The sequence below is a fragment of the Musca vetustissima genome, unplaced genomic scaffold (assembly GCF_032173495.1).
Source record: "Musca vetustissima isolate MV318-11 ecotype Yass unplaced genomic scaffold, APGP_CSIRO_Mvet_v1 utg19267, whole genome shotgun sequence".
In the NCBI taxonomy this organism is placed as follows: Eukaryota; Metazoa; Arthropoda; class Insecta; order Diptera; family Muscidae; genus Musca; species Musca vetustissima.
In genome coordinates, this window is record NW_026875507.1 from 131,817 (window position 1) to 156,610 (window position 24,794).

General features: G+C 25.5%; 2 protein-coding genes across 3 annotated transcripts; both read right to left on the minus strand.

The window, feature by feature from the left end:
* Window positions 1-810: 810 nt before the first annotated feature.
* LOC133337993 (protein bunched, class 1/class 3/D/E isoforms) lies at window positions 811-17,718 on the minus strand (the record flags this gene model as incomplete). The annotated part of the gene is made up of 2 exons (XM_061546182.1): window positions 17,575-17,718; window positions 811-1,245 (listed from the first exon to the last, which is right to left on the minus strand). Coding segments are annotated over exons 1-2 (537 nt in total), but the record flags the coding sequence as incomplete, so codon positions are not given.
* Window positions 17,719-19,003: 1,285 nt separating this feature from the next.
* LOC133337997 (uncharacterized) lies at window positions 19,004-20,395 on the minus strand. Of its 2 annotated transcripts, none has more exons than XM_061546187.1 (5): window positions 20,332-20,395; window positions 19,727-19,812; window positions 19,424-19,656; window positions 19,191-19,344; window positions 19,004-19,119 (listed from the first exon to the last, which is right to left on the minus strand). In XM_061546187.1, exons 2-5 carry the CDS (start codon window positions 19,806-19,808, stop codon window positions 19,004-19,006), a joined length of 585 nt encoding a protein of 194 aa, XP_061402171.1. In that variant the 5' UTR covers window positions 19,809-19,812; window positions 20,332-20,395. The 2 variants fall into 2 exon arrangements, with proteins under 2 accessions (XP_061402171.1, XP_061402170.1); XM_061546186.1 differs by having other exon boundaries at window positions 20,272-20,352.
* Window positions 20,396-24,794: the final 4,399 nt, after the last annotated feature.

Genomic DNA, 24,794 nt, shown 5'->3' on the forward strand with positions numbered 1-24,794 from the left:
TTAAATTCTTTAAAAATTAAATTTAAATTCTTTAAAAATTAAATTTATAATTTTTAAATTTTTTTTTAAATTTTTAAAAAATATTTTTCAAATTTTTTTTAAAAATTATTTTTAAATTTTTTAATATATTATTTTTTTTTTCATTAAAAATTTTTTAATTTTAAAAAATTATTTTTATTAAAAACTATTTTTAAATTTTTTAAAATTATTTTTAAATTCTTTAAAATTTTTTTTTAATTATTCTTTAAAAATTATTTGTAAATTCTTTAAAAATTATTTTTAAATTCTTTAAAAAATATTTTTAATTTTTTTTTAAAATTATTTTTACATTCCATAAAAATTATTTTTTTAAATTATTTTCAACAATATTTAAAAATTATTTTTTTTTAATTTAAAAAATGTCTCTAAAAATAATTTTTAAATTTTATCTTTCAAAAAAATATTTTTTATTTTAAAAAAATATTTTTCTTCAATTTCCCAAAATTTCCAATATTTTCTTGTTGTGGTATTTTTTCACTTTTTTCCTTTGTATTCTACTCGGTGTGTGAGTGTTTGTGTTCCATAGATTCTTCTAGGCGATTACAAAGTTTTTTTTTTCGTTTGTTAAGCAAAAAAAATTTGGAGGAGGGGGGCGGCGATTCAAATTTTTTTTGTTTCTCAAAACACAACCTTACAAAAGTTGTTGTTGTTTTTGTTTGTGTTGTAGTTGCACAGAATGCATTAACAATTTGAAAATAACAACTAAATTAAAATTTAAGACATGGCCGCCTCTTCATTGTTGCTGCTGCTATTCTGATGCTGTTGTTGTTGCTGCTGCTGTTGCTGTTGTTCAACATTGACAACATTTTCCACCGCTGCTGTCTGTGTTGTTGCTGTTGTGGGTGTGGCCGTACCACTGCCTGTATTTGCTGCATTTATGGCAGCAATTTGCTGCTGTTGTTGTTGCTGCTGCTGCTGATTGCCCACCAATGCATTTGTATTGGCCACCACGGCTATAGCATTGGCCGCTGCCACTGTTGCTGCCGGTGGTGTGGGCGTTGGTGCTGCCGCAATCATATTGTTCGGTGTTGCCGTACCGGTTATTTGCATCTGCAACTGTTGTAGCGTCTCTTGCGACATATTAGCCTTCAGGATGGTATTCTCCACTTCCAATTGATTGATTTTATCCATCAGCTCGGAGATCTTTTCTTTGAGTACTTCGACCTCTTCGCGAACGGCTATCATCAAATGGGATTTGACGAGATCCTGGAAAGGAGAAGAAGAAAATGAGATTTTTGATTAGAAATTTGTTCTTGAAAAAAAAAAAATAAAAAATATCAAAATTTTAAAATATCAACATTTTAAAAGTATTATTTTTTTTTTTTTTTGAAAAATATCAGATTTTTTCAAAATATTTATTTTTTATACCTATTTCAAAAAAAAATTTTTTTTAGAAAATATTATAAAAAAATATATCAAAATTTTATAAAATATTTAAATTTAATTTTTGAAATATATGAGATTTTTTCGAAAAATTTTTGAAAATTTAATATCTACAATATTAAATTAAATTTTTTTAAATATTTATTTTTTATCCCCGCTTCCAAAAAACAAAACAAAAAGAAAATAAATAAAAAAATGAAATTGAAAGGCCCCAGAAATTTTAGAATTTTCTAGTATTTTTTATTTTATTTAAGATATCAAATACGGTTTGATTTAAAACTGGTTTCCACATTTTTTTTTTTTTTGAAAATTAAAAACAACAACAAATCTGATAAAAATCTCCCTTGACCTTACTACGTGACACAAACCGAACCAGGCAGACTTCATCACATTGCCCTTTCAAATCTTTTTAATTTTTTTTGTGGGCCCTCTCAGCATGTGGTCGACAAATTAGTAGGCATCATATTGATGATCTTATTTGGTTATCAATTTTTTTTTTCAAATTTTTCTAGATCAATCTTATGGAAAATAAAAAAAAAGAGAGAGACACTTGACAAATATCGGCCCATATTGAAAACATATTGAGACAAGTGGCACTTGAGATTTGAAATCACCACAGGCGACAATTATTTTTGTTTGGCTATTTTTAGGGAGCAAAAAAGGACTTTGGTCAAGAGTGGTGTGAGTCAACACTTTGTGAAAAAAAACATATTTTTGATTATTGATAAAATTTTCAAATTCAAAATTTTTCATATTAAAGTTCAATCAACTTTTTCTTAAAATGCAAATGATCTTGGTCTGCCAAACCATAATAAGGCTACTCACATTTTGTTTGGCAAGATTTCTTTTTTTCTAAAAACATTTCAAAATTTTTCTCAATTTTTCCCTAGGCACGTGCATAATAAAAAAAATATAATTATGAAAAAAATTGTTGTTATTTATATTTTGCAATGTTTGTTTTTCTTGAGCGGACAACTCGAAGAAAGATATCAATTTTTTTCTTTAAATGATCTGCATTAAAAGAAAAAAATGAGGGTCTTTGTTTGCTTTCCGATTAAAGAGGCGGCAGGCAATCAAAAAAAAGGCAAATGACCCTGATAATTGTATAGAACTTGAAATGAGTGAAATTGTTTTTCCATATCTCCCAAGTGAGTTGTTTTTGATTCGATAAATTTCCATAAAAAAACAATAACTGGGAGAATAAAAATTGCGGGAATTTTTTTTTATTCGGAGGAAGGGGAGAGAGATTATTTAATTAATTTTCATTTTCAATAATGAGTTGTTTTATAATTATTAAAAACAAATAATATTTAATGAATACAGATAAAATTGTATTCGTTAAAATTGTTTAATTTAATTTCAATATTATTTTATTTTTTTTCTGTTGTAATTGATATATTTGACATTTGGATTTTTTAATTTTTTTTTTATTTAAATAGTTTGGCTTGAGGTCAGAGGAAAATAAAAACAATTTTTTTTTCATAGTAGGTTTGGTTTTCCAGAGAGTTGAACTAATTTTCCACAAATTGTTTTACTTTTCTGTGAGTTCAGTTTCAACTGAACTATTTTTTTATTATTTGATATAAATGATAAAAAAAAAAATATTTTATTATGTTCTCAAAATAAAATCAAATTTAAAAAATAAAATAAAATAAAATAAAATAAAATAGATGCCTAAAAATATTGATTTTTTTATTTCTTTTATTTAAATGTTATTTTTTATTTTTTTCTAAATATCCCATAAATTTTAACCATTTTTCCTATTCCTCAAAATAATCTGATAAATTATATTACCATTTTATTTACATATATTTTGTTTCTAAATATTTTCCCCCATTTAAAATTTCACAATTTTTCGAAGATCCCCCAAATAATCTCATAAATTATGTTATCCACATTTTATTTATAATTGTTTTTTAATTATTGTATTTTTTATAAAATAATTTATTTTTAGATTTTTGACGACATACACCATTTTTTTTAATTAATCATTTGCTATTTTTGAAGAAAATTCCGAATCTATTTTTTTTTGCTATTTGTGAAAAAAATATTCTAATTGCAATACTGATAACATAAGGTAGACAAATAAAAGATATCAAGAAGAGATTGTCATATTATCACCTCATTTTTATCTATTTATTTTTTTCAAGATAAGATAATAAATAGCATTGTCTTACTACGGGTAAAATATTGAAATTTTAAAGTTAGTTAAATAAAAAATAAAAATTGTGGATTACTATTTTTTTCTTGTGGGATAGAATTTTAAAGATCGGAGAGAAGAAATATAATTGCAGAGGTCAGTTACTGAACACCAACTTGAAATATTCAAAAAAATTTAAATACAAAAAAGTGCAGATAAGTATTCTTAAAATACTCAATTGCTTGGCATTGTTAACTATTTTCCATTTAAATCCCTTGATTTTTTATTATAAAATAATAAACAAAATGTTTGGCAACATGCTGATGAAGACCAGCAACATATTTTACTATTACTATTATATCGAGTTTTTTAAATGATCATCATTTTTTCATAAAATCGAGAGAAATATTTTTAAAATCCTATGATTACTTGTCATTGTAAATTATTTATATTTAAATTACATGTTTTTAATAATAAAATTATAAACAAAATGTTTGGCAACAAGTTGATGAACACCAGCAACATATTTTACTATTTTAATTAATATTTTAGCTATTACCAAAGATCATCATTAACTTTTTTCATAAATTCGAGAGGAATATTTTTAAAATCCTATTATTGCTTGTCATTGTAAATTATTTTCCATTTAAATCCCTTGATTTTTTTATTATAAAATAATAAACAAAATGTTTAGCAACATGTTGATGAAGACAAGCAACATATTTTATTATTTTCAATATTTCCAAAGTTGAAAATTTTTTTTGTGAAATTCAAAAGAGTATTTTTATAACCCATAAAAGTTGGTCATAGACAAATAATTATAATTGATAACGAATGATTTTTATTTTTAAAGAAGCGTTTGGCAACATGTTGACAATGAAGTGCATCATTTTTTTATTATTGTTATTAAAATTTTCGTAGATCAAATATTTCATTCCAAATTCGATACGAATATTTTTAAAAGTTTGTCATTGCGCAAATATTTCTAATTGGTAACCATTGATTTTAATTTATAAATTAAAAAAAAAGTGTTTAGCAACATGTTGACAGTGAAGTGCAACATATTTTATTATTAAAATGTTGCTAATTTTCATAGATTTTTAAAATCCCTAAAATTTGGTCATTGCACAAATATTTCTAATTGATATCCTAACTACAAAATAAAAAAACATGTTGATAAGAACCTGCAACATATATTTTATTATTATTAAAATTTTCATAGTTTCCAAAGTTCGATATTTTTAATAATTCGGGATAAATAGATATAATTTATAAATAATTTATAAATAGATATAATTTATAAATAGATATAATTTATAATTTAAAATTTTAATGAGGAAAAAAGGAATCAAAATGTTTGGCAACATGTTGATAATAATTGAGTAATGATAACTTATTTCTAAAGATCGAATATTTTTTTTTTTTTTAATTCTAGAAAATATATTTTCATAGTTCCTAAAAACTTGCCATTTAATAATATTCCCAATCGTTGTCCTTGCATTTGATAAAAATAATTATAAAAAAATGTTTAGCAACATGTTGCAATAGAATTTTTATTTAAGCAACATGTTTAATACAATAAACATAACCTCAAAATCGATTTTTATATTAGAAAATCAATCTCGATTGCTTCTTCTATAACTTCCTACATAGAAAAATCCCACTATTTTCCCATTGTTACGCATTTTTTCCTAGAAAATTCTCTCCATTGCTTCTTCTAGTTCTCCATAACCCCACACAGGGTAGGTTATCGGTGGTATTCTTTTCTTAAACATGATTTCATTGTTGTGTGACCCATTCTCAACAAAAATAAAAGAAATACTATAACCATAAAATAAATGACCTAACATGACTCAACAACTATAAACGTAGGTCGTCTATCGGAATGGGGCAACAAACAAAGCCCCCCGTTCCGAACTCACAAATCTAACAAACGGTGTTATGTGGTGTTATTTTCTTTTTTTATTTTCGCGCTTGGCAACAAACAAAGTTATTAAGGTTATAGGTTTTTTTGTCTAAAATTATAATGACGATGATGATGGATTTGGAATTTTTGGTATTGATTTGTAAATATTGTGTCTTCAAAAAACCCCCCGAATCACTTTCAGTGCTGCTATATGAAATTGGCTAAATTTTGCCAAAGGCAATATTACTATTTTCTGTTTTTTTCAAAATCCAATATTGATGATGTTGGCCGAACAACAAAAATTCCTCAAAACCCTACTACCCTACACCATGTGAACATATTTTTTTTTTATTTTATACGTTGAAATATAATGCCATATGTTGTGATGATTCATTCAAAACCCCGTGAAACTCGGTTAAATGAAATTGTAATACTGGGGGAATTTGAGAGAGAGAGGGGAGGAGTAGATATGGGTTGAGTATGAGAGAGGAGGCATTGCGTGATATTTTCTGCCATCAAAAAACACGGCTTGGCAATTATTAAAGGTTTTTTTTGTATTTCATTTATATAATATTTATTGTGTTAGCGGGAAATGGCTGGAAAATGAAAAGAAAACTGTGTGAAAATCGTTTGAATTGCAGGCAAGCTGAATTTCATGAAAACACGAACCATATATCAAAGCAAGTGGGCTTTAATTATTAAATAATTCTTGGTAATGCATTTGAAATGCCAAAGCTAAAAAGAAAAAACACAATTCAAAATAAAATATGAATGGGCAATCACAGAATGTGAAAATGCTCTATGTGTTCTGCACTTTTTCATGAATTGCAATTTTCATGGTATTTTTCTATTGAAATGTTTTGGTTTTCAAAAACTACAAATGTTAGTGCCACAAAATATGGGGGAAATATATATTCATTAAAATATTTTTTTCATTTGTTGTTGTTGCTGGTTTTGGCTTATAATATTAAACCAATGAAAAAATTTTGTATTGTAATCTATTCTCTTCGTGCATAATATTGACAAGTGCACATTGAAATGACATTGAATTATATTATAGTTATAGCTAGCCCCCATCGCCTTATTAACACCCTCACTATACCCTCTCGGTTTGCCTCATGACTCTTCACCCTCTACCTCTTTTACTTATTAAAATGGAAAGTATTTTCTAGAAACCATTCACCACCACACATTTGGTTTATTCGAAAATTTTCTAGCGAATAACTATGACAAAAGAATGTTGGACAAGAAATGACCTTAGGCAAGGTAATTGTTGCGTATTATTTTGCAAGAAATTTTCTTTCTTTTTTGTTTTTTTAATCATTATATAGAAGAAAAGCAATTAATTTGTCCTTCCCTTAAAGCACACACACTTGTAACAATTTGATATTATCGAATATTAGCTAATAGTATTTGACCTTCTTCAAAATATTATGCACACTGGTGTTGGCAAAGGACTTAGCAACATGTTGATAAAGAAATTTTGTAATAGATTTTAATGAAAAACATTTTTTGAATTTTAAAATAAAATTCAATAAATGAATTAAAATCCATTTAATAAAATAAAATGCCATAATAATTAAAATAATATAAATTTTCTGAAATTAATGTTTGTGGAAGAATTTGAAAATATGTTGCACAACCATGTTGAATATTTTTTTTTGTGAAACAAAATTTAAGAATTTTTTATTCTTAAGAATATTGTACAATTTTAGCTTCACTTTTTTTAAATATAAATATAATTAAATTTATCATTATGATTATCTACCATTTTGAGGTTATATGTAGTAGTAGAAAAATGTTGCAAGCAACATGTTGCTAAACAGTGATTCAAATGTATTGTAATTTATAATCAATGGGCATAAATGGGGTATAAATCATCAATATTTTGGGAATTGTTTATATATGTTTCTATTAAACTACACAATAGTAAATAATGTCGGAAGTCCTTATGGGAAATAAATTCACATGTTGCTGACTATTTACAAAATGTTGCATACCTCTTCTGTGAAACAAAATTTAAAGATTTTTATTTTTAAGGTTATAGGAAAATTGAAGATTAATTTATTTATAAATATAATTAAAATTAAAGGTATCATTATATTAAACTAACATTTTGAGGTTATGTGTATTAAAAACATGTTGCAAACACTATGTTGCTAAACATTTTTTATATATTGTAAATTAAAAAATCAATGGGTATAAATTGGAATCATTATTAGGATTTTTGGAAAATGTTGAATATTTTTTCTAACCAACACAATCATAAAATAATGTTGCCTGTCCTTATGAATAATATATTCACATGTTGCAGACTATATACAACATGTTGCATGCCTTTTTTGGGAAACAAAATTTAAAGAAAGATTTTTTTATGAATTTTATTTTTAGGGATATTGGACATTTTTGGCTTCAATTATTAAATAAATATAATTAAAATTAGAGGTATCGTTATTATAAACTACCATTTTGAGGTTATGCGTATTAAAATCAACATGTTGCCAACAATGTGTTGCGGAACATTTTTTATATGTTGCAAATAAAAATCAATGGGTATAAATTGTGATAATTATCAGGATTTTTGAAATTTTTAAATACATTTTTATTAACCGATTGAGTTGGTTAATAAAAAAAATATTCCAACGTAATATTGACAGCCTTTATCAATAATATAGTCATATGTTGCAGACAGTAAACAACATGTCGCATTTCTTTTGATTTTTTTTTTAAGGATATTAGATATAAATTTACGAACATTTTGGTTTCATTTCTTATATAAATATAATTGAAAATTTGAGGATATTGCAAAAAGAGATCTTTCAAAAATTTAAAATTTTATTTTACAAAAATGTATGCAGGGCTCCGTACTAAAAATTAGCACATACATAATAATTTGAATTTTTGTTCTAATATATTACTAAAGTGCCTCCTTTCCTTTTTTAGAAATAATTTTTGCATTCGAAATAATTCAATACTATTTTTAGGTTATGTTTATTGGAATACTAAACATGTTGCAAAGAAATAACTGCTATTTTGAGGTTATGTATATAGAACTGAGCATGTTGCTAAGCAATAGGAATATGTTGCTAAAGATTTGTGTAATTGTGTATATTGTGTAATTTCAAATCAAAGGATATAAATTGAGAATAATCGTAATTAGACGAAATATTTTAAAGGTCTTGAAAATATTAGCTTCGAATTTTCGAAATGCAGTATTTTGCAAAATATCCCAACATTTTAATTTAAAAATCTTCTTAATATTTTTTCTAACTAATTTAAAATTTAAAAAGAAAAAAAAATTAATATTTGAAGTTTATTAGAATTACTATATTGCAAAGAAATAACTACTCTATTTGAGGTTATGTGTTTTAAAATAAACATGTTGAAATAAACATGTTGCAAAGCAATAGCAACATGTTGCTAAACATTTTTTTTGTGTACTGCGTCATTAAAATCAAAAGGAATCGGGGGATAATCCTCATTGGAAGAACTATTGTAAGGATGTTGAAAATATTTGCTTAAAATTTTGAATATTTCTGAACATTTTATTAAGCCATAATAATTTTGCCTGTGAATAATATATTCACATGTTGCCAGTTATTAGTCAAATTTTGTTATTTTTTTAAATAAAAATCTAATCAATGAGTTCTATTTTGAAACATAAATAAATTATGTTTTCAGTTTTGTTTTTTTTTTTCTAAATATTGTCATCTTCCTGTTAATCATAATAGAAGACATTTTGTTTCTAAGGGGCAGGCCAGGCAGGCCTGGCACATATGACGCAAATATTTTGCAAATTTGCCGCAATGAGATTTGACAGCAGCGACAACAACAACAAGGAAACCTTTAAATATATGGTCAAAAAAAAAAGGTGGCCAACATGACGCCTACTTTCAATATTTTTTTGAAATAAACAAAACAAGTGTTTAACAGCGAAATGACAATTTCTTCCGTCGGCCATTAGCAAGTAGAGAGAAGGGGATGGAGGCAGGTAATTTTTTTAGTTTTAAAAATAAACCATAGAACAAAAAAAAAACCATTTTGGCAAATTTTCAAAATGCGTTAAAGGAACAAAACACTTTCGAAAAGAAACACCAGTTCAAAAAAAAAAATAATAAATAAATAAAAAAACCAAAAAAAGTATATTCAAATAAATTTTTGAATCAAAAAATGAAAATGTCTATCACCAAGGTTATAATACAGGAAAAGTGTGTGTGGAAATTAAAAAAAAAATAATAACAAAACAATAGACCTCCCCCCTTCACCATCACATTTTCCATTCAAAATTTATTTAATTTTGTTGTTTTTTCGATTTCGATTAGATTGAAACCAAAACGTGACGAATTTTTTTGTTTTTTGGCCAGCATACAAAAAATCCGCCGCCGGATGATGACGAGACGGCAATGGGTGCCGTATTTCTGTCTGTCTGCCTCTATTGAATTGTTAATAAACAAAATCAATAAAAAAGCTAACACACCACCACACAACCTGCTGCTGGTTTTTTTGATAAAAAGTAGTGAACAAAAAAATAAAACTAAATTAAAAAAAAAAAAAAAAAACCTCAGACAGTCACACAAACAACTTATATAAACCAAAATAAACAATATTTCTATTGTTGTTTTTTTATATCAGTTTTTTGGCCAGCAAAATATTTTTGGCAGCCCTCCGAACACAAGAGGTTTTGTTAACACACCTTCTTTTTTATTTAATTTTTTTGCGAAAAAAGTGTAAACAAGACAAAAAATTATCACTATGGCCATAATAAATAAAATCCAACGAAAACAACAACAAATTAAGGCTATATTAAAACCAATAAAAACTGGCTAAAGCTGGTATGAAACGAGAAAAACAGCAAAAAATTAGCAGAAAAAAACAAACTTGAATACCTTTGAAAATTACAAAAAATACAAAAAACAAAAAAAAAAATTTTAAAATTTTTTTTTAAAAAAACCCTCCAAAAACAACAATAACAAACTGCTAATAATAAACTTATACATCACAACGTAAAACAATCACAGCAACAACCAACAACAATGTGAAATAAATCGACCTGTTAAAGCCACTAAAAATGGTCATAATTATAGCTGCCAAAAAGTAACAAAAAAAAATTGAAACAAAACAAAAGCCAAAAAAAAAAAATTAACAAAAAATATGGTAACATTAATATACATATATATGTATATTTAAAAATATATATGTATATATAATAAACTATAAATATTCATGGTGCCATCGTATGTTAATTATTTTTTGGTTGAAAATGGTATTTTGTTTTATTTTTTGCTTTTTGCCAAAAGTGGCAATAAAAAAATGCTGCCTATTACCATTTTGATGTTAAATAGTATGCTTAATATATGAGTTTAAACAAAAAAATATATCATAAAATTTTGATATAAAAACTGGAAAGAAAAATGATAAGGATTAAAAAAAATGTGACATGTTTTTCTATTCTAAATAAGATTTTTTTCTAAAGAGCAGATGTCTAAAGATGATTTAAATCCTAAAATGTATACCCCTAAAAAACCCATTCCATTTTAATTTTTCAAGATTTTCAATGGGCCAAAAAATCTATACCAATGCTTGTTAAGGTTTGTAACTTTGCACATATATAATTGAAGATATAAAATAGAAGAAAAATAATTTACAAAAAAATTTTGTTATTGTTTTGTTGTTGTTTTTTGCAATTAAAGGAAAGTCCTTATTTTTTATGGCGGGCATGATAACACCTTACTGGAACATTATAATCCGAAAATTCCAAAGGTGTTAAAATAGTACAACTTTTCTAGTGATAACTAGGATTATTGACTTCGCTCTAAAATTAACAAAATGGTGGACCTTTGAAAAAATATTTGTTTGGAAAATCGCCGATTTTTTACCAAAAACCAAGTTAAAAAATAAAAAATCTTCACCGATTGGCTTTATTTAGTTCATATCGAGAGCTATACACTCCAGAGAAACGTTGCAAAATTTGGAACCGATTGGATTATTAGTTTTTGAGTTATCGTGCCCGCCATTCGCAAAAAAAGGTTTAGAGAAAAACGCGTTTAAAGTTTGAGAAGCCCTTCAGCCGTCACTTGATGCGGACACAATAAATCGGATATATCTTCAAGAGTTCTTCCCAAAGATTTTCACTTGAAATTTTGTAGAGACATTCTTTAATCAGTGTAGATTCGAATTATATCAACAAAAATTTTGACCCCGAGAATGGGGGGGGGGTCCCCTTAAAATGGTCTTTTGTTTTATTTTTTGCTTTTGGCCAAAAGTGGCAATAAAAAAATGCTGCCTATTACCATTTTGATGTTAAATAGTATGCTAAATATATGAGTTTAAACAAAAAAATAGATCATAAAATTTTGATATAAAAACTGGAAAGAAAAATGATAAGAATTAAAAAAAAAAAAAATGTGACATGTTTTTCTATTCTAAATAAGATTTTTTTCTAAAGAGCAGATGTCTAAAGATGATTTAAATCCTAAAATGTATACCCCTAAAAAAACCTATAGCCATTTTAACGCCTAAAAGTAGGAACATTAGCCAAAAAATCACATTTTCATAATAATTGTATTTAAAATATAGATGGCGTTGTTTGCGATTATAGCCCTTTAAGTGCGGAGAAAATGTCACTTAGGATCATAATTAATGTTGAGATATAGATGGCGTTCACTTCAACATTTTTTAAAGCCTATATATTTAATAAACCCCCAAAAAATTATATTATTCAGGGCCCTAAAGTACTTAAAAAAATTCTAAAATTATATTATTAAAAATAATAATCCGAAACTATAGTCTTCCCTGCCTTACCCCTCGGCGGACAATGCCATACATTCCCCATTAATAAAAAGTTGTTTTTTATAAAAACAACAAATTAAGCCTGACTATTTTGCAAAAAAAAAAAAAATGTATTTAAAATATAGATGGCGTTGGATACGGGATTTTTCTTTCTTAAAATTATTTTTTAATATAGAAATCAAATTTTTGTAAATAAACAGTGAGCTGGCTTGCGATTTTAGTCCATAAAGTAGTTAAGGGAGAAATGTTACATATCAACACTGTTAATGTTGATATATAGATGGCGTTCACATTTTTTTTTTTCAAATCTATATATTCAATATACCATCAAATTACTTTTTAATTCAAACATCCTGGGTTGGTGGAAACGCTACAGAAGAATAATGTTGAGCTATAGATGGCATTCACTTTAAAATTTTTTTCAAGCCTATATATCAATATACCTCCAAATTATTTTTTTTTTAATTCATAAAATCCAATTATGGAATATATGTATGCTTAAAGTAAATTTAATATTGATTGCGATTTTAGCCAATAAAGTTTAGGGAGAAATTTTATTTATTTCCTTTATCAATTTGGTGGGGGTATATTGAACACTATATATAGGCTGTTGAAGTGAACGCCATCTTTATCTTATCATTAACAATGGTCATATATAGGATAAAGATGACATTTACTTCAAAATTGTTCAAGCCTATATATTTTTTCAATATAGCAGAGACATTTAGAAAATACAACTTATTTCAGGGCCAAATTCTATATTTGAAAATTTATATATGAAAGTGCAAAAACTGCTTCAAAAATTTTTCATTGAGAAAATATATTTCATAGCTCTTTGAAGTCCTTAAAATATACATGTTGCATAAAAACTCAATAACAAAATTAAAAATAAAAAAAAATAAAATACAATTTATTTTATATTATTTGAAATAAATTAGTTTGGCCCCCTTGAGCAGTCATCTATAATAGTGAGCTATAGATGGCGTTCAATTAGTTTTCAACAATCAATATAACAATATAACTCTAAACATTTTTAAAATATAGTTCAGGCCTTTAGATATTTCTTATGTCATCTTCAGGGTCCAATACTGTACATTATGTGCAAAAAAATTCGGTTAAGTGCAATTTTTATATTGAAATATATATGGCGTTTAATATAACTACAATATAAAGGATTTCATATAAAAATTTGAGTACCAAAAATTTATTTTTGAAAAAAATCGTTTTTTGTTTAAAAAATTTTGTTTTAATTTTTAAAAGCCTTTTCATTTCATGTTTTTGTTTTTTTGTTATATATTATTATAATATTGTTATAAAAATTTCCTAATTAATTTTGTTTTATTTTAATTATTATTGTGTTTTTTTTGCATTTTCAAAAAAATTCCCAAATGAAAAATATATGTTTTTCCTCAAATAAATTTTTCATTTCAAATATATCTATTTTTTCAATGTTAAATTTCGAAAGAAAACATTTCACATTTTTTTCCAATTCAATGAAAACTTGCTCAATCAAAACCAAACAAAAAAATCGTGCCTCCTTGCGGCAATATTTCATGAGCAAAAATCACAGCAAAATAATTTATTTTTTGTTTTTGTATTTTTTTTTTTTAATTTTGATGAAAGTCATTGATTTAATGTCATATGTCTAGCACATGGGATTGCCTAGCCACATTGCAACATAAATATGTTTTTACATCATAAATTAAAAAGCAAAATTTCAATATCAACCCACCCACACACGCAGTCATTCGTTTGTTTGACACTTCAAAACCTGACAAACCAATTAAATGCACTAAAAATAATATGTTGAAAATATGTAGGAGAGTGAGAAGAAAAAAAAAAAAAAAACGAACATGAAAACCCCCAAGATAAGTAGGTATGTGTGTCAGCCAATGCAATTCAATGCTCAAAATGTGCACTAATTTCTAAAACAAAACAAAAAAAAAAAAAAAAAAAAAAAAAAAAAAAAAAAAAAAACAACAAAATTTTTTCAAATTTTTCACTTGTACTTGAAATGAAAATAAAATAGTTTGACGAACATGTTCGCCTCAATGTGCCAAAACGCACTTATGAGCATAAGTATGGCACCTTGAAAAAAACATTTCGAGGAGATCGCTGGCGTTAAGACACTTGTTCATTTCTCTTCGATTTTTTTTTTTGTATTTTCCGAACTTCAAAAAAAAAAAAAAAATTCTACTACCTGCCGCACTATTTGCCTAGAATCTTTGTGTGTTTTTGTTTTTCATTAGGGGGTGAGATTTTCTTTTATACCCCGACAAATTGTTGTGTGTATTGTTTTAGGACTTCCTTTTGATGCCATCATTATAATCTTTTCATATATATATATAAATATTTTTCTATAGATTTAAATTTAGCCGAACCTAACGAACAGCATGTTTCAAAAAAAAAAAAAAAACTATGCTGTCCGTCTAAGAATTTAGACGCCTCTTGCTTTGTTATTTGCTGTCTTGCTGATAATGTCTCATCGTCATTAAAAACCGATTCGATTTGAAGACAACCACCACAGCAGGTCTTTTTTTGTCTTCCTGAAGAAGAAATACATTTTTTTCTATTTCGCATTTCTTACCAACAATTTTAAATACTTAGCAACCCCATGTGATTAATATTAGCAGCAGCAACAAAAACCCCTATTGTGGTTGTCAGCAAGCAAGCAAGCAGCTGTTGCGTTTATATCATTACGCTAATACATATTGTACACACAATTTTATTTTTTTTAAATTCAATACACCATTTTTTTTTTTAATTTTAGCATCGTCAGTGAGTCATGAGATCATGGCATGTGCCAAAAGTAATAGATAATTACTAAGGAAAACAATTGCTATAAGCGATTCGAAGAAGAGCAGAAAATGAGGTGTTAAAATCTCGGTATACTCCCAAGTCTAAATTTACAATAATTTTTTTTTTCAAAACTATAGTCATATATCATTTATATATGACGTGATCGAGCAACAGATGTTAGCAGCGTAAAAGTAAATTTCTAGAGTTAAAATATCAATAGCTTAGGGAATAGATCACACAGATTGAGACTAAGAATTGCATATTACTAGAAAGGAGATTTTTCGAAATTATACGGGGGGAGTTCTTCAAAATCCACATTAAAAGTGGTGCGAAACCAAAAAAAATGTTCGAAATTTGGCCTTAAAATTTTGTTAATGAACAAAAAAAATCTTTGCAAAAAATATCCTCCTAATATGCTTTAAATGATTTTTTCCACAATTTTTTTTGGGTTTGTATTAAATATAAAAATTAATATAATTAAAATTTAAATTTTTTAGTGAACTAAATTAATTTCTATTATATAGAAAAATAAAAAACAATTTAAAAAAATATTATTTTTTGTCGTCACCACCATTCGATATGAAGTAAATAATCGTCCATTCACATCATTTAAATAAAATAAAAAAAATCAAAAAACAATTGATTGAAAAACTATTGAAATCAAGGTTTCGATTTCGTCAGTTGTGCACACAATTCGTGATGTTGCTGTTGTTGCAAAAACAGTCATAATTAATAATCTAGACAGACAATTGTTTATAGCAGCACAAGTGCTAAAACAAAAAATTATTAAATTGATATTTATTGATGACATGGAGAGAGAGGAGAGGGGCGAGAAAAAAATATATATTTAAAAATGCAAAAAACAATAATAAATAACAAAAATAATAAGTATTAAAAATATTGGAAAAAATTAAAAATTGTGAGATAATTAATTTAAGTTTTTATGAAGATATGGTTGGAAAAAGGACTAAGTCCATTTTTTTATATATACAGAAATAATAAAAATTATTACTTTTAAAAAAAAAAAATATTTCTAATTTAAGTAAAAATTGGAAATTATTAATATTTAATAAAAATTAGTGACATAATCCACTTAAAAAAGTCAACGGATTTCTTTTTTTTTGTACATTTTCATTTTTATTTTTTTTTTATAAAAAAATATTTTTTTATATATACAGAAATAATAAAAATTATTACTTTTTTGTAAAAAAAAATATTTCTAAATTAAGTAAAAATTGGACATTATTAATTTTTAATAAAAATTAGTGACTAATCCCCTTAAACAAGTCGAAGGGTTTAATTTTATTTCTTAAAAATTTTCTTAAAAAAATATTTTTAAATTATTTATAAAATAAAATTATTTTTTATTTAAAAAATAAAATGGAAACATTCTATATATATATATAATAAAAATTATTACTTTTTTGTAAAAACAATATTTCTAAATTAAGTAAAAATTGGACATTATTAATTTTTAATAAAAATTAGTGACATAATCCCCTTAAACAAGTCGAAGGGTATAATTTCATTTCTTAATTTTTTTTTTAAGAAAATATTTTTAAATTATTTATAAAAAAAAATTATTTTTAAATTTAAAAAATAAAATGGAATCATTCTTAAATAATATTCAATGAAAAAATACCGTTCTAAATAAAAAGAGGTTATATCACTTTATTAGTTTTAGAAATGAAAAAAATACTTTATCTACTTTTTTATAGATTTTTAATGCGTGTATATTGTATTTAATTTTTTTAATTAAATAGTATTTTTTATAATAAAAAAAAACTATACAAATATAAAAGGGTTATATCACTTTGTTAAAATATTAAATAAACTATTCTAAGTCCAGTTTATTTCTATAGATTTAATAATAATGAATATGTTGTATTTATATATATTTTATCATTTTTAAAAATTAAATACTCTATTTTGTATTATATAAAAATTCTACCTGTATCATTTTGTTAATATTAATCACACAATTTTTTTCAGAAAAAAATTAAATATTTTTATTTATTTTTTTAATATTTGAACTAGTTCAATTTTTTATATTTATTTTTATTTTTTGTTATTTTGTTGTAACCAATTTTTTTCAATAACACCAAAAAATCTTTGTTGAACTTTCTTTTCCGAACTATAGTCGGCTTTTAATTTTTTTATATTTCCTATCAGTATTTTTTGGCTCACAATAGCTAACAAAAAAATCGATAATACACGTTGTGAATGGCGACCAAGACGACGACGTTCACACACAACATCGACGACAACTACAAAAAAGCTAAGTTGGCAAAAAAAGTGTCTTACACAAAAAACAGAAATATTTCAGCCGAGCGCCATCATCATCATTAAAGAATGATGACTCGGCCAAAAACATTTCTTTCTATACGAAGGAACTACGAAAAATCTATAATATATACTATTTTTCTTGCAGGGTATGGGGGACCCCCATATATAGTATATATCCTATGAGAGAAAAATAAAAAATATAGGGTGTGTTGTTTCGATAATATATACGTACTTTTGCATTCGGCACCATAACATAGCAGGGGCTGTCATAGCCCTTTTGCCAAATTTCATAGAGCCAGTTTTCGGGTTGACGCATTGCCATTGTGCCCAACATGGTTTTGAATTCGAGTTTGGTGAAGATAAACTTTTTCAAATGAATTTTTGGTGGCGACGTGAAAAAGGGGAATTTGTCCTGCCCCTTTTTTTACTTTTGCAATTTAATTAAGTACAATTAATGAGATGTTTGTTTGAATTGGAAACAGTCTTTTTGTTGTTGTTGATTTTTTGTAGAGAGAGATATTTTTTCCTTAGGTTTGGAATTTTTTTAATTCAATTTTTTTCTTATTAAGTTGCACTTTTTAAAAGTGATATGTTGCTTTGTTTCACAATTTTTTTTGGAGAGAACCCGATTGGCTTTGTTGGGGTTAAATGTTCTGCTTTTTTAATTTTTTGTTGCAAAAAATTTAAATTATATAATTGTAGGGAATTTTTTATTTTTGTTGCAATTCCTTGTGATAGTTTTTTTATTCGATTTTTTTTTCAAATCACAGTTTTAAATTTTTATGTGGCCTTTTTAAGATTTTTATTATTTCTGTGGGCCTTGTTTTTTATTTAAATGTTAAATATTTTTCTTTCTTAGTGGAAATTTTTGCTTCTTTTCTTTCTAGATTTTTTCTGTGTGCAGTACTTTTTTTATCAATTTGAGAATCTTGTATTTTATTATAAAAAGAGAGAGCAAAGGCACCAATAATTCTATTGTGTTTGGTTTTCTTTAATTTTTCTTTCTTGGTTCACTAAAAAAATTTATTGAATTGTGGTAATTTTTAATTCCATAAAATTTGCATTGATTTTTTGCTTGTTGCTGTATTAATTATTCATTAATTTTTTTCTCTTGCTTCTTCTTCATGTAGTTAAGTATTTTTTATTTCTTATTTTTTTGGTTAAAAAATTGGAACGATTAATCGTAGGACGCTCCTTTTCGAGCAATGGAGTACTCCTTAAATCTCCGACTCTCTTGCATTTTATACTCTTTTTTAACATTGCATGTCCTAGGAGGCGAGCACTCCTTTTGAGCTCCCATTGGATGACAGACGGAGTACTCGTTTTCATCTCGGAAAGGAGGACAAAGGGAGTAATCTTTGTTATCTCCTGAAAGAGCATAGACGGAGTACTCGTTTTCATATCGGAAAGGAGGACAAAGGGAGTAATCTTTGTTATCTCCTGAAAAAGCATATAGGGAGTACTCCTTTTGATCTCGGAAAGGAGAATCAAGGGAGTAATCTTTGTTATCTCCTGAAAGAGTAAAAGAAAGTAAAGAAGTAAAAGAAAAGAGTAAAATAAAGAATATATATTTTATCATTTATTTTTAACGAAAAAAAAACAAATAATTCATTTTTGTACTATAATTTCTTATAATTAAAAAAACATATTAAATACTTTATTTATTTAGATTTTAGGCTGTAGGTTTGCCGGTAAAATGTTGCCTTACATTTGCGAAAGGCCAACTTAAAAGATTTTTCAAATTCAGGATAAGTTTCGTAGGTGTCTCTGAGTGATTCTGCAAAAATAAAGGAAAAATAAACATCATGTACATATTATTTAAAACACGTTATAAAATCAAGCTATTACCGAAATAAAAAAAGTTAAACAACCGATATTTGTTTATGGCTGTCTTATTTTTAGCTCCATCCCAATTTACCCGAAGCAAAATATTGTCACCAATCATTGCATGTAACGCCTTTTCTATTTTGTCTTTGCCAAATTTTAGTTTCATATATGATATCTGAAAATAATTAAAGATAAATATAATTAGCTTTTAGTACCAAATTCACTTAAATTATGCATTAAAAACTCTGGCTTACCACTTCTGATTCAGGCTCGTTATTAACTAATTGTTCTGCCGAATTTAATTCCTCTAGTGAATTTATTGGAAAAATTTTGAGATCCTTGCTAGTTGGGCGTATGTGTTTAACGATCTGTTCTAACAAAATTGTCTGTTTACACATAATTTTCTTTAAAGCTTCGACTTCAGTTTGAAGGAGATCAATTTTGTTTTCCAATTTTTTATTGGTGTTTTTTGTTTCATTGTTTGTTTCTAGAAATGAACATAAAATCAAATAATTACTATGATAAAAAATATAAAAAGAGCTATGAGTTAACATTACCTGCGACATTATTCGGTGTGCTTTGTACAGTTTCATCCGTAAAAACTGATTGAGTTTGGAATATGTTCGCATTAAAATTCATGGTTCTTAAGGTAGAAAAATAGTTTGAAATATAGTTTAAATATTAGTATTTACTAAATTTGACAGTGGTGTAGAATAGGAATAAATACAAAATATTCCCCATCAGGTACGCAAAATATCTTGCAATATATGTCACGCATGTTAATTTTCTCTCGGTGGATATTTAGTGTTTTCGCCTTACAAATTCCTAAACACTTTTTAGAGTCCACTGGGTACTGAAACAAGCTTACTGCATCTGTAAATGCGTTACCGACTACGTATTCTTCGCCGCTATCTACCAAGAAACCATATACTTTAATTGGAACCATACTCATAGTGAAGCAAAAATTGTCAGGAGATTGGCTACCCTCATTTGATGACTGATTAATTTCTAAATTATCACACATTTGAGAAATTTTCAATTTCTTTTTTTACAAGCCGTCTAAGATGACGTTTAGAAACAAAATTATCACACATTATTTTACCAATTGATTTTTTTAATTACACTTTTTTAATTTTTTTAATTACACTTTATTTACACTTACAACACGTGTTTCACTTCAGACGGACACAAGAAAACTGAGCAAATGGACGGACAACCATAAAGAAATAATCGAACATGACGAAAGCAACAGTTAAACAACAGTTACATCAAACAAAAAAAAACATGCCAAAAATGCTTTGATGCATCCCTTATTGATCCATTTGGAGCATAAGGCGAGACATCAATTTTTTTCCAACTTCGTGGAATTTTTTGGCAAAACAAAATTCATACATTGCTCGCTTATTACTCCAAATGGATGAAGAAATCATTACTCCTCTATTGCTCGGTTGAGGATTACTCCAAATATTTTTTAAAATATTGAAAAAAATACGACGTATTTTTTAAAGGGAAAAAGAGAACAACAAAAAATCAAATGGGAAATTCAGCAAAAATTTACCAAATTTAATATAAATAGTAAATTTTCTGAAGAATTAATTAAATTGAATATATTTTCAAGAAAGACCACTATAATTTTTAGAGTTTTCTAAAGAAATATTATGTTTTTTAAAAATTAAAAAAAAAAAATCAGAAAAATGCCTATAATATAAATTTAGAAAAAATAGAAAATTTTATATTATTTTTTTATTTTTTTCAATAAAGTAATAATTTTACAGTCAGTAGATAATAAATATTTTTTATTTATTAAAATTTGTTACATTTAAAAAAAAATCAAAGAAAATATATCTAAAAATGTTATGAAACGTTTCTACAAAAGTTAACATTTTTAGAACAACTGCCTTAGGTCCTTTGATGACTAATAATTTTTTTCGATATTCTTAGCAAAAAAAAAATATTCTTTTCCAATATTTGCCAAACGTGCGTCAAACAATAAAAAGCCCCCTCTCATCATGATTATTGATTTTTTTTCTCACCTACACATCTCACACACCTTCTACTCAAATTCATTTTTAATGCTTGTGTGATGATTTTTGTTATTTTTTTCGTTCATCGGTGATTTTTTAACCTTTACCCCCACACATCAAACACACACATAGTCTTCTTTGCCAAACTATGGTTCATAATTCTTCCCTCGAGTATAAATTACCTTTTTTCGAAAAAAGTTTACGTCATTTGAACAGAAAAAAAATTATCTTGGTGTTGTGTTATGATTGCTGGGCTGATGGTATTGAATTTCAAAGCAAAGGTAAAATGCCAAAATTACCAAAAAAAATATGACAAAAATTATATTAACACCTTATTAGGCTTAAAGGTTTGAGATTTTTAGGCTTTATTTTTTGATTTTTTTGGGATTTGGAAGTATCAAAATACAAAATATAATATTAAATAACATTTAGGTGGGAAGTTAACCAAAGGTTTCATTAAAGGAAGGGAAATTCACACACACCTACAAGTCGACAATATAAATCGTAATTATATAAAAAATACTATTTAAATTGATATTTTTTAAATTACATAATTTTTTTGCATTTTTTTTTTGTTTGAAAAATTTTCATTGAAAAACAATACTATTTTTCAATAGTAAATTTTCGCTGAAAAATTTACTATTTTCAAAAGTAAATTTTCGCTGGAAAAAATTTACTATTTTCATAAGTAAATTTTCGCTGGAAAAAATTTACTATTTTCAATAGTAAATTTTCGCTGGAAAAAAATTTACTATTTTCAATAGTAAATTTTCTCTGGAAAAAAATTTACTATTTTCAAAAGTAAATTTTCGCTGGAAAAAATTTACTATTTTCATAAGTAAATTTTCGCTGGAAAAAATTTACTATTTTCAATAGTAAATTTTCGCTGGAAAAAAATTTACTATTTTCAATAGTAAATTTTCGCTGGAAAAAAATTTACTATTTTCAATAGTAAATTTTCGCTGGAAAAAATTTACTATTTTCAATAGTAAATTTTCGCTGGAAAAAAAATTACTATTTTCAATAGTAAATTTTCGCTGAAAAAAATTTACTATTTTCAATAGTAAATTTTCGCTGCAAAAAAATTTACTATTTTCAATAAAAAATTTTCGCTGCAAAAAAATTTACTATTTTCAATAATAAATTTTCGCTTGAAAAAAAATTATTATTTTCAATAGTAAATTTTCGCTGGAAAAAAATTTACTATTTTCAATAGTAAATTTTCGCTGGAAAAAAATTTACTATTTTCAATAGTAAATTTTCGCTGGAAAAAATTTACTATTTTCAATAGTAAATTTTCTCTGGAAAAAAATTTACTATTTTCAATATTAAATTTTCTCTGGAAAAAATTTACTATTTTCAAAAGTAAATTTTCGCTGGAAAAAATTTACTATTTTCAATAGTAAATTTTCGCTGGAAAAAAATTTACTATTTTCAATAGTTAATTTTCGCTGGAAAAAAATTTACTATTTTCAATAGTAAATTTTCGCTGGAAAAAATTTACTATTTTCAATAGTAAATTTTCGCTGGAAAAAAAATTACTATTTTCAATAGTAAATTTTCGCTGAAAAAAATTTACTATTTTCAATAGTAAATTTTCGCTGCAAAAAAATTTACTATTTTCAATAAAAAATTTTCGCTGCAAAAAAATTTACTATTTTCAATAGCAAATTTTCGCTGCAAAAAAATTTACTATTTTCAATAGTAAATTTTCGTTGAACAAAATACTATTTTCAATAAAATTACAAAAAATATTAATTTTTTTTTAAAACAAATATGCCTCAGGCTTTGAGACCGAAATATTTTCTATAGAAAAAAGTGCCTCAGACACAGATCGAACTGTTTTCTATAGAACAAAAAAAATCATAAAATTTACTATTTATTGGAAATTTTCACAAAATTTACTATTTATCGGAAATTTTCAACAAAATTTAGTATTTATGGAAAATTTTCAACAAAATTTACTATTTATAGTAAATTTTCACAAAATTTACTATTTACAGTTCAAAATTTCACAAAATTTACTATTTATCAGAAATTTTCACAAAAAGTACTATAAATAGTAAATTTTTATAAAATTTACTATTTATAGTAAATTTTCACAAAAATTACTATTTATAGTAAATTTTCACATAATTTACTATTTATAGTAAATTTTCACATAATTTACTATTTATAGTAAATTTTCAAAAATAGAAAATTTTCACAAAATTTACTATAAATAGTAAATTTTCAACAAAATTTACTATAAATAGTAGATTTTCACAAAATTTACTATAAATAGTAGATTTTCACAAAATTTACTATAAATAGTAGATTTTCACAAAATTTACTATTTATAGTAAATTTTCACAAAATTTACTATAAATAGTAGATTTTCACAAAATTTACTATAAATAGTAATTTTTCACAAAATTTACTATCTATCGAAATTTTTCACTGTTTATCGAATTTTTTCACAAAATTTACTATTTTTAGTAAATTTTCACAAAATTTACTATTTGTCGGAAATTTTCGAATTTATGGGAAATTTTCTTAAAATTTGCTATTTATAGAAAATTTACTATTTATAGTAAATATTTTAAAATTTTTCATTTTATTGTAATTTTTCATTCCGAAATTATTTTTCTCCATTGGGTCGTTCCCAAGCCAATGACCTGTAATATATTTTTGTTTACGCTAAAAACCCCATTAATTGGGTTATATGTCTATTTGTTTGTTTGCCTATATATGTACATATGTATGCTATGTATGTATGTTTGCCTTAAATTCTTTGAGCTATTTTCTTTCCCTTCACACACATTTTATTTATTTATTTTTTGTTTATTTGTTTACAAAATTTTGTTGACAACAATAACAAGAAATAATTTTTTTTAATTTTTTTTCTTCTGTTTTTGTTTTTCGTCGATTGTCGTCTTAAGCCGAGCTTTAAAATTCCATATATGGTTTGTTGTTTGGGCTCAATTAAAAGTCTGTTAACCTCAGCTCGATTATTTGTGTATTATATACATATATGGACATATACATATATAAATTTAATTATTAAATAAATTGATTGATTGATTTGTGAGGGTAGAGGGGGTTTGATTGTAACCCTTTGGATTTGGTTACTTTGAGATAACCATTTTGAATATATTGAAATGTATTCTAATGGCGGTTGCAAATTGAGGATATGGTCTCTTTAGAGTCCTGATCCTAAATATATTATTATAGCCCTAAATAAATATTATTTTCCTATTTTCTGTGGAAAAATTATAAAAAAATATTTTTTAATAAAATATTGCCTAAAAAAGGTCATTTTCTTCGTGATCTAATTTTTAGACATCATCGAAAAAAAAAAATTCGAATCTCAAGTGCAAATATCAGAGAGAGGGGCTAAAATTTCCAAGTGGTATTTTGTTTTTGTAAATATTTCACCAACATGAAAGACTTCATTTCCACTTACGGAATACTGAAAGTGATTGTTTTTTTCAGCACTTCAAAAAAAAAAAAAAAAAAATCCTAACCCCAAACATTTGGAATTTAATTTTTTTGCGTCGCAAAAAAATACTCCTCCATTCGCACACACACACACTCACGCAACGATGACGAAGAAAAATCG

Excerpts from the sequence above, each read along its gene's own strand:
- LOC133337997 (XM_061546187.1), bottom strand. The coding sequence starts at position 19,808 with ATGAATTTTAATGCGAACATATTCCAAACTCAATCAGTTTTTACGGAT. Across the intron at positions 19,657-19,726 it reads CACACCGAATAATGTCGCAG|AAACAAACAATGAAACAAAA; the intron begins GTAATGTTAACT and ends GTTCATTTCTAG. Across the intron at positions 19,120-19,190 it reads GTTTAACTTTTTTTATTTCG|AATCACTCAGAGACACCTAC; the intron begins GTAATAGCTTGA and ends TTATTTTTGCAG.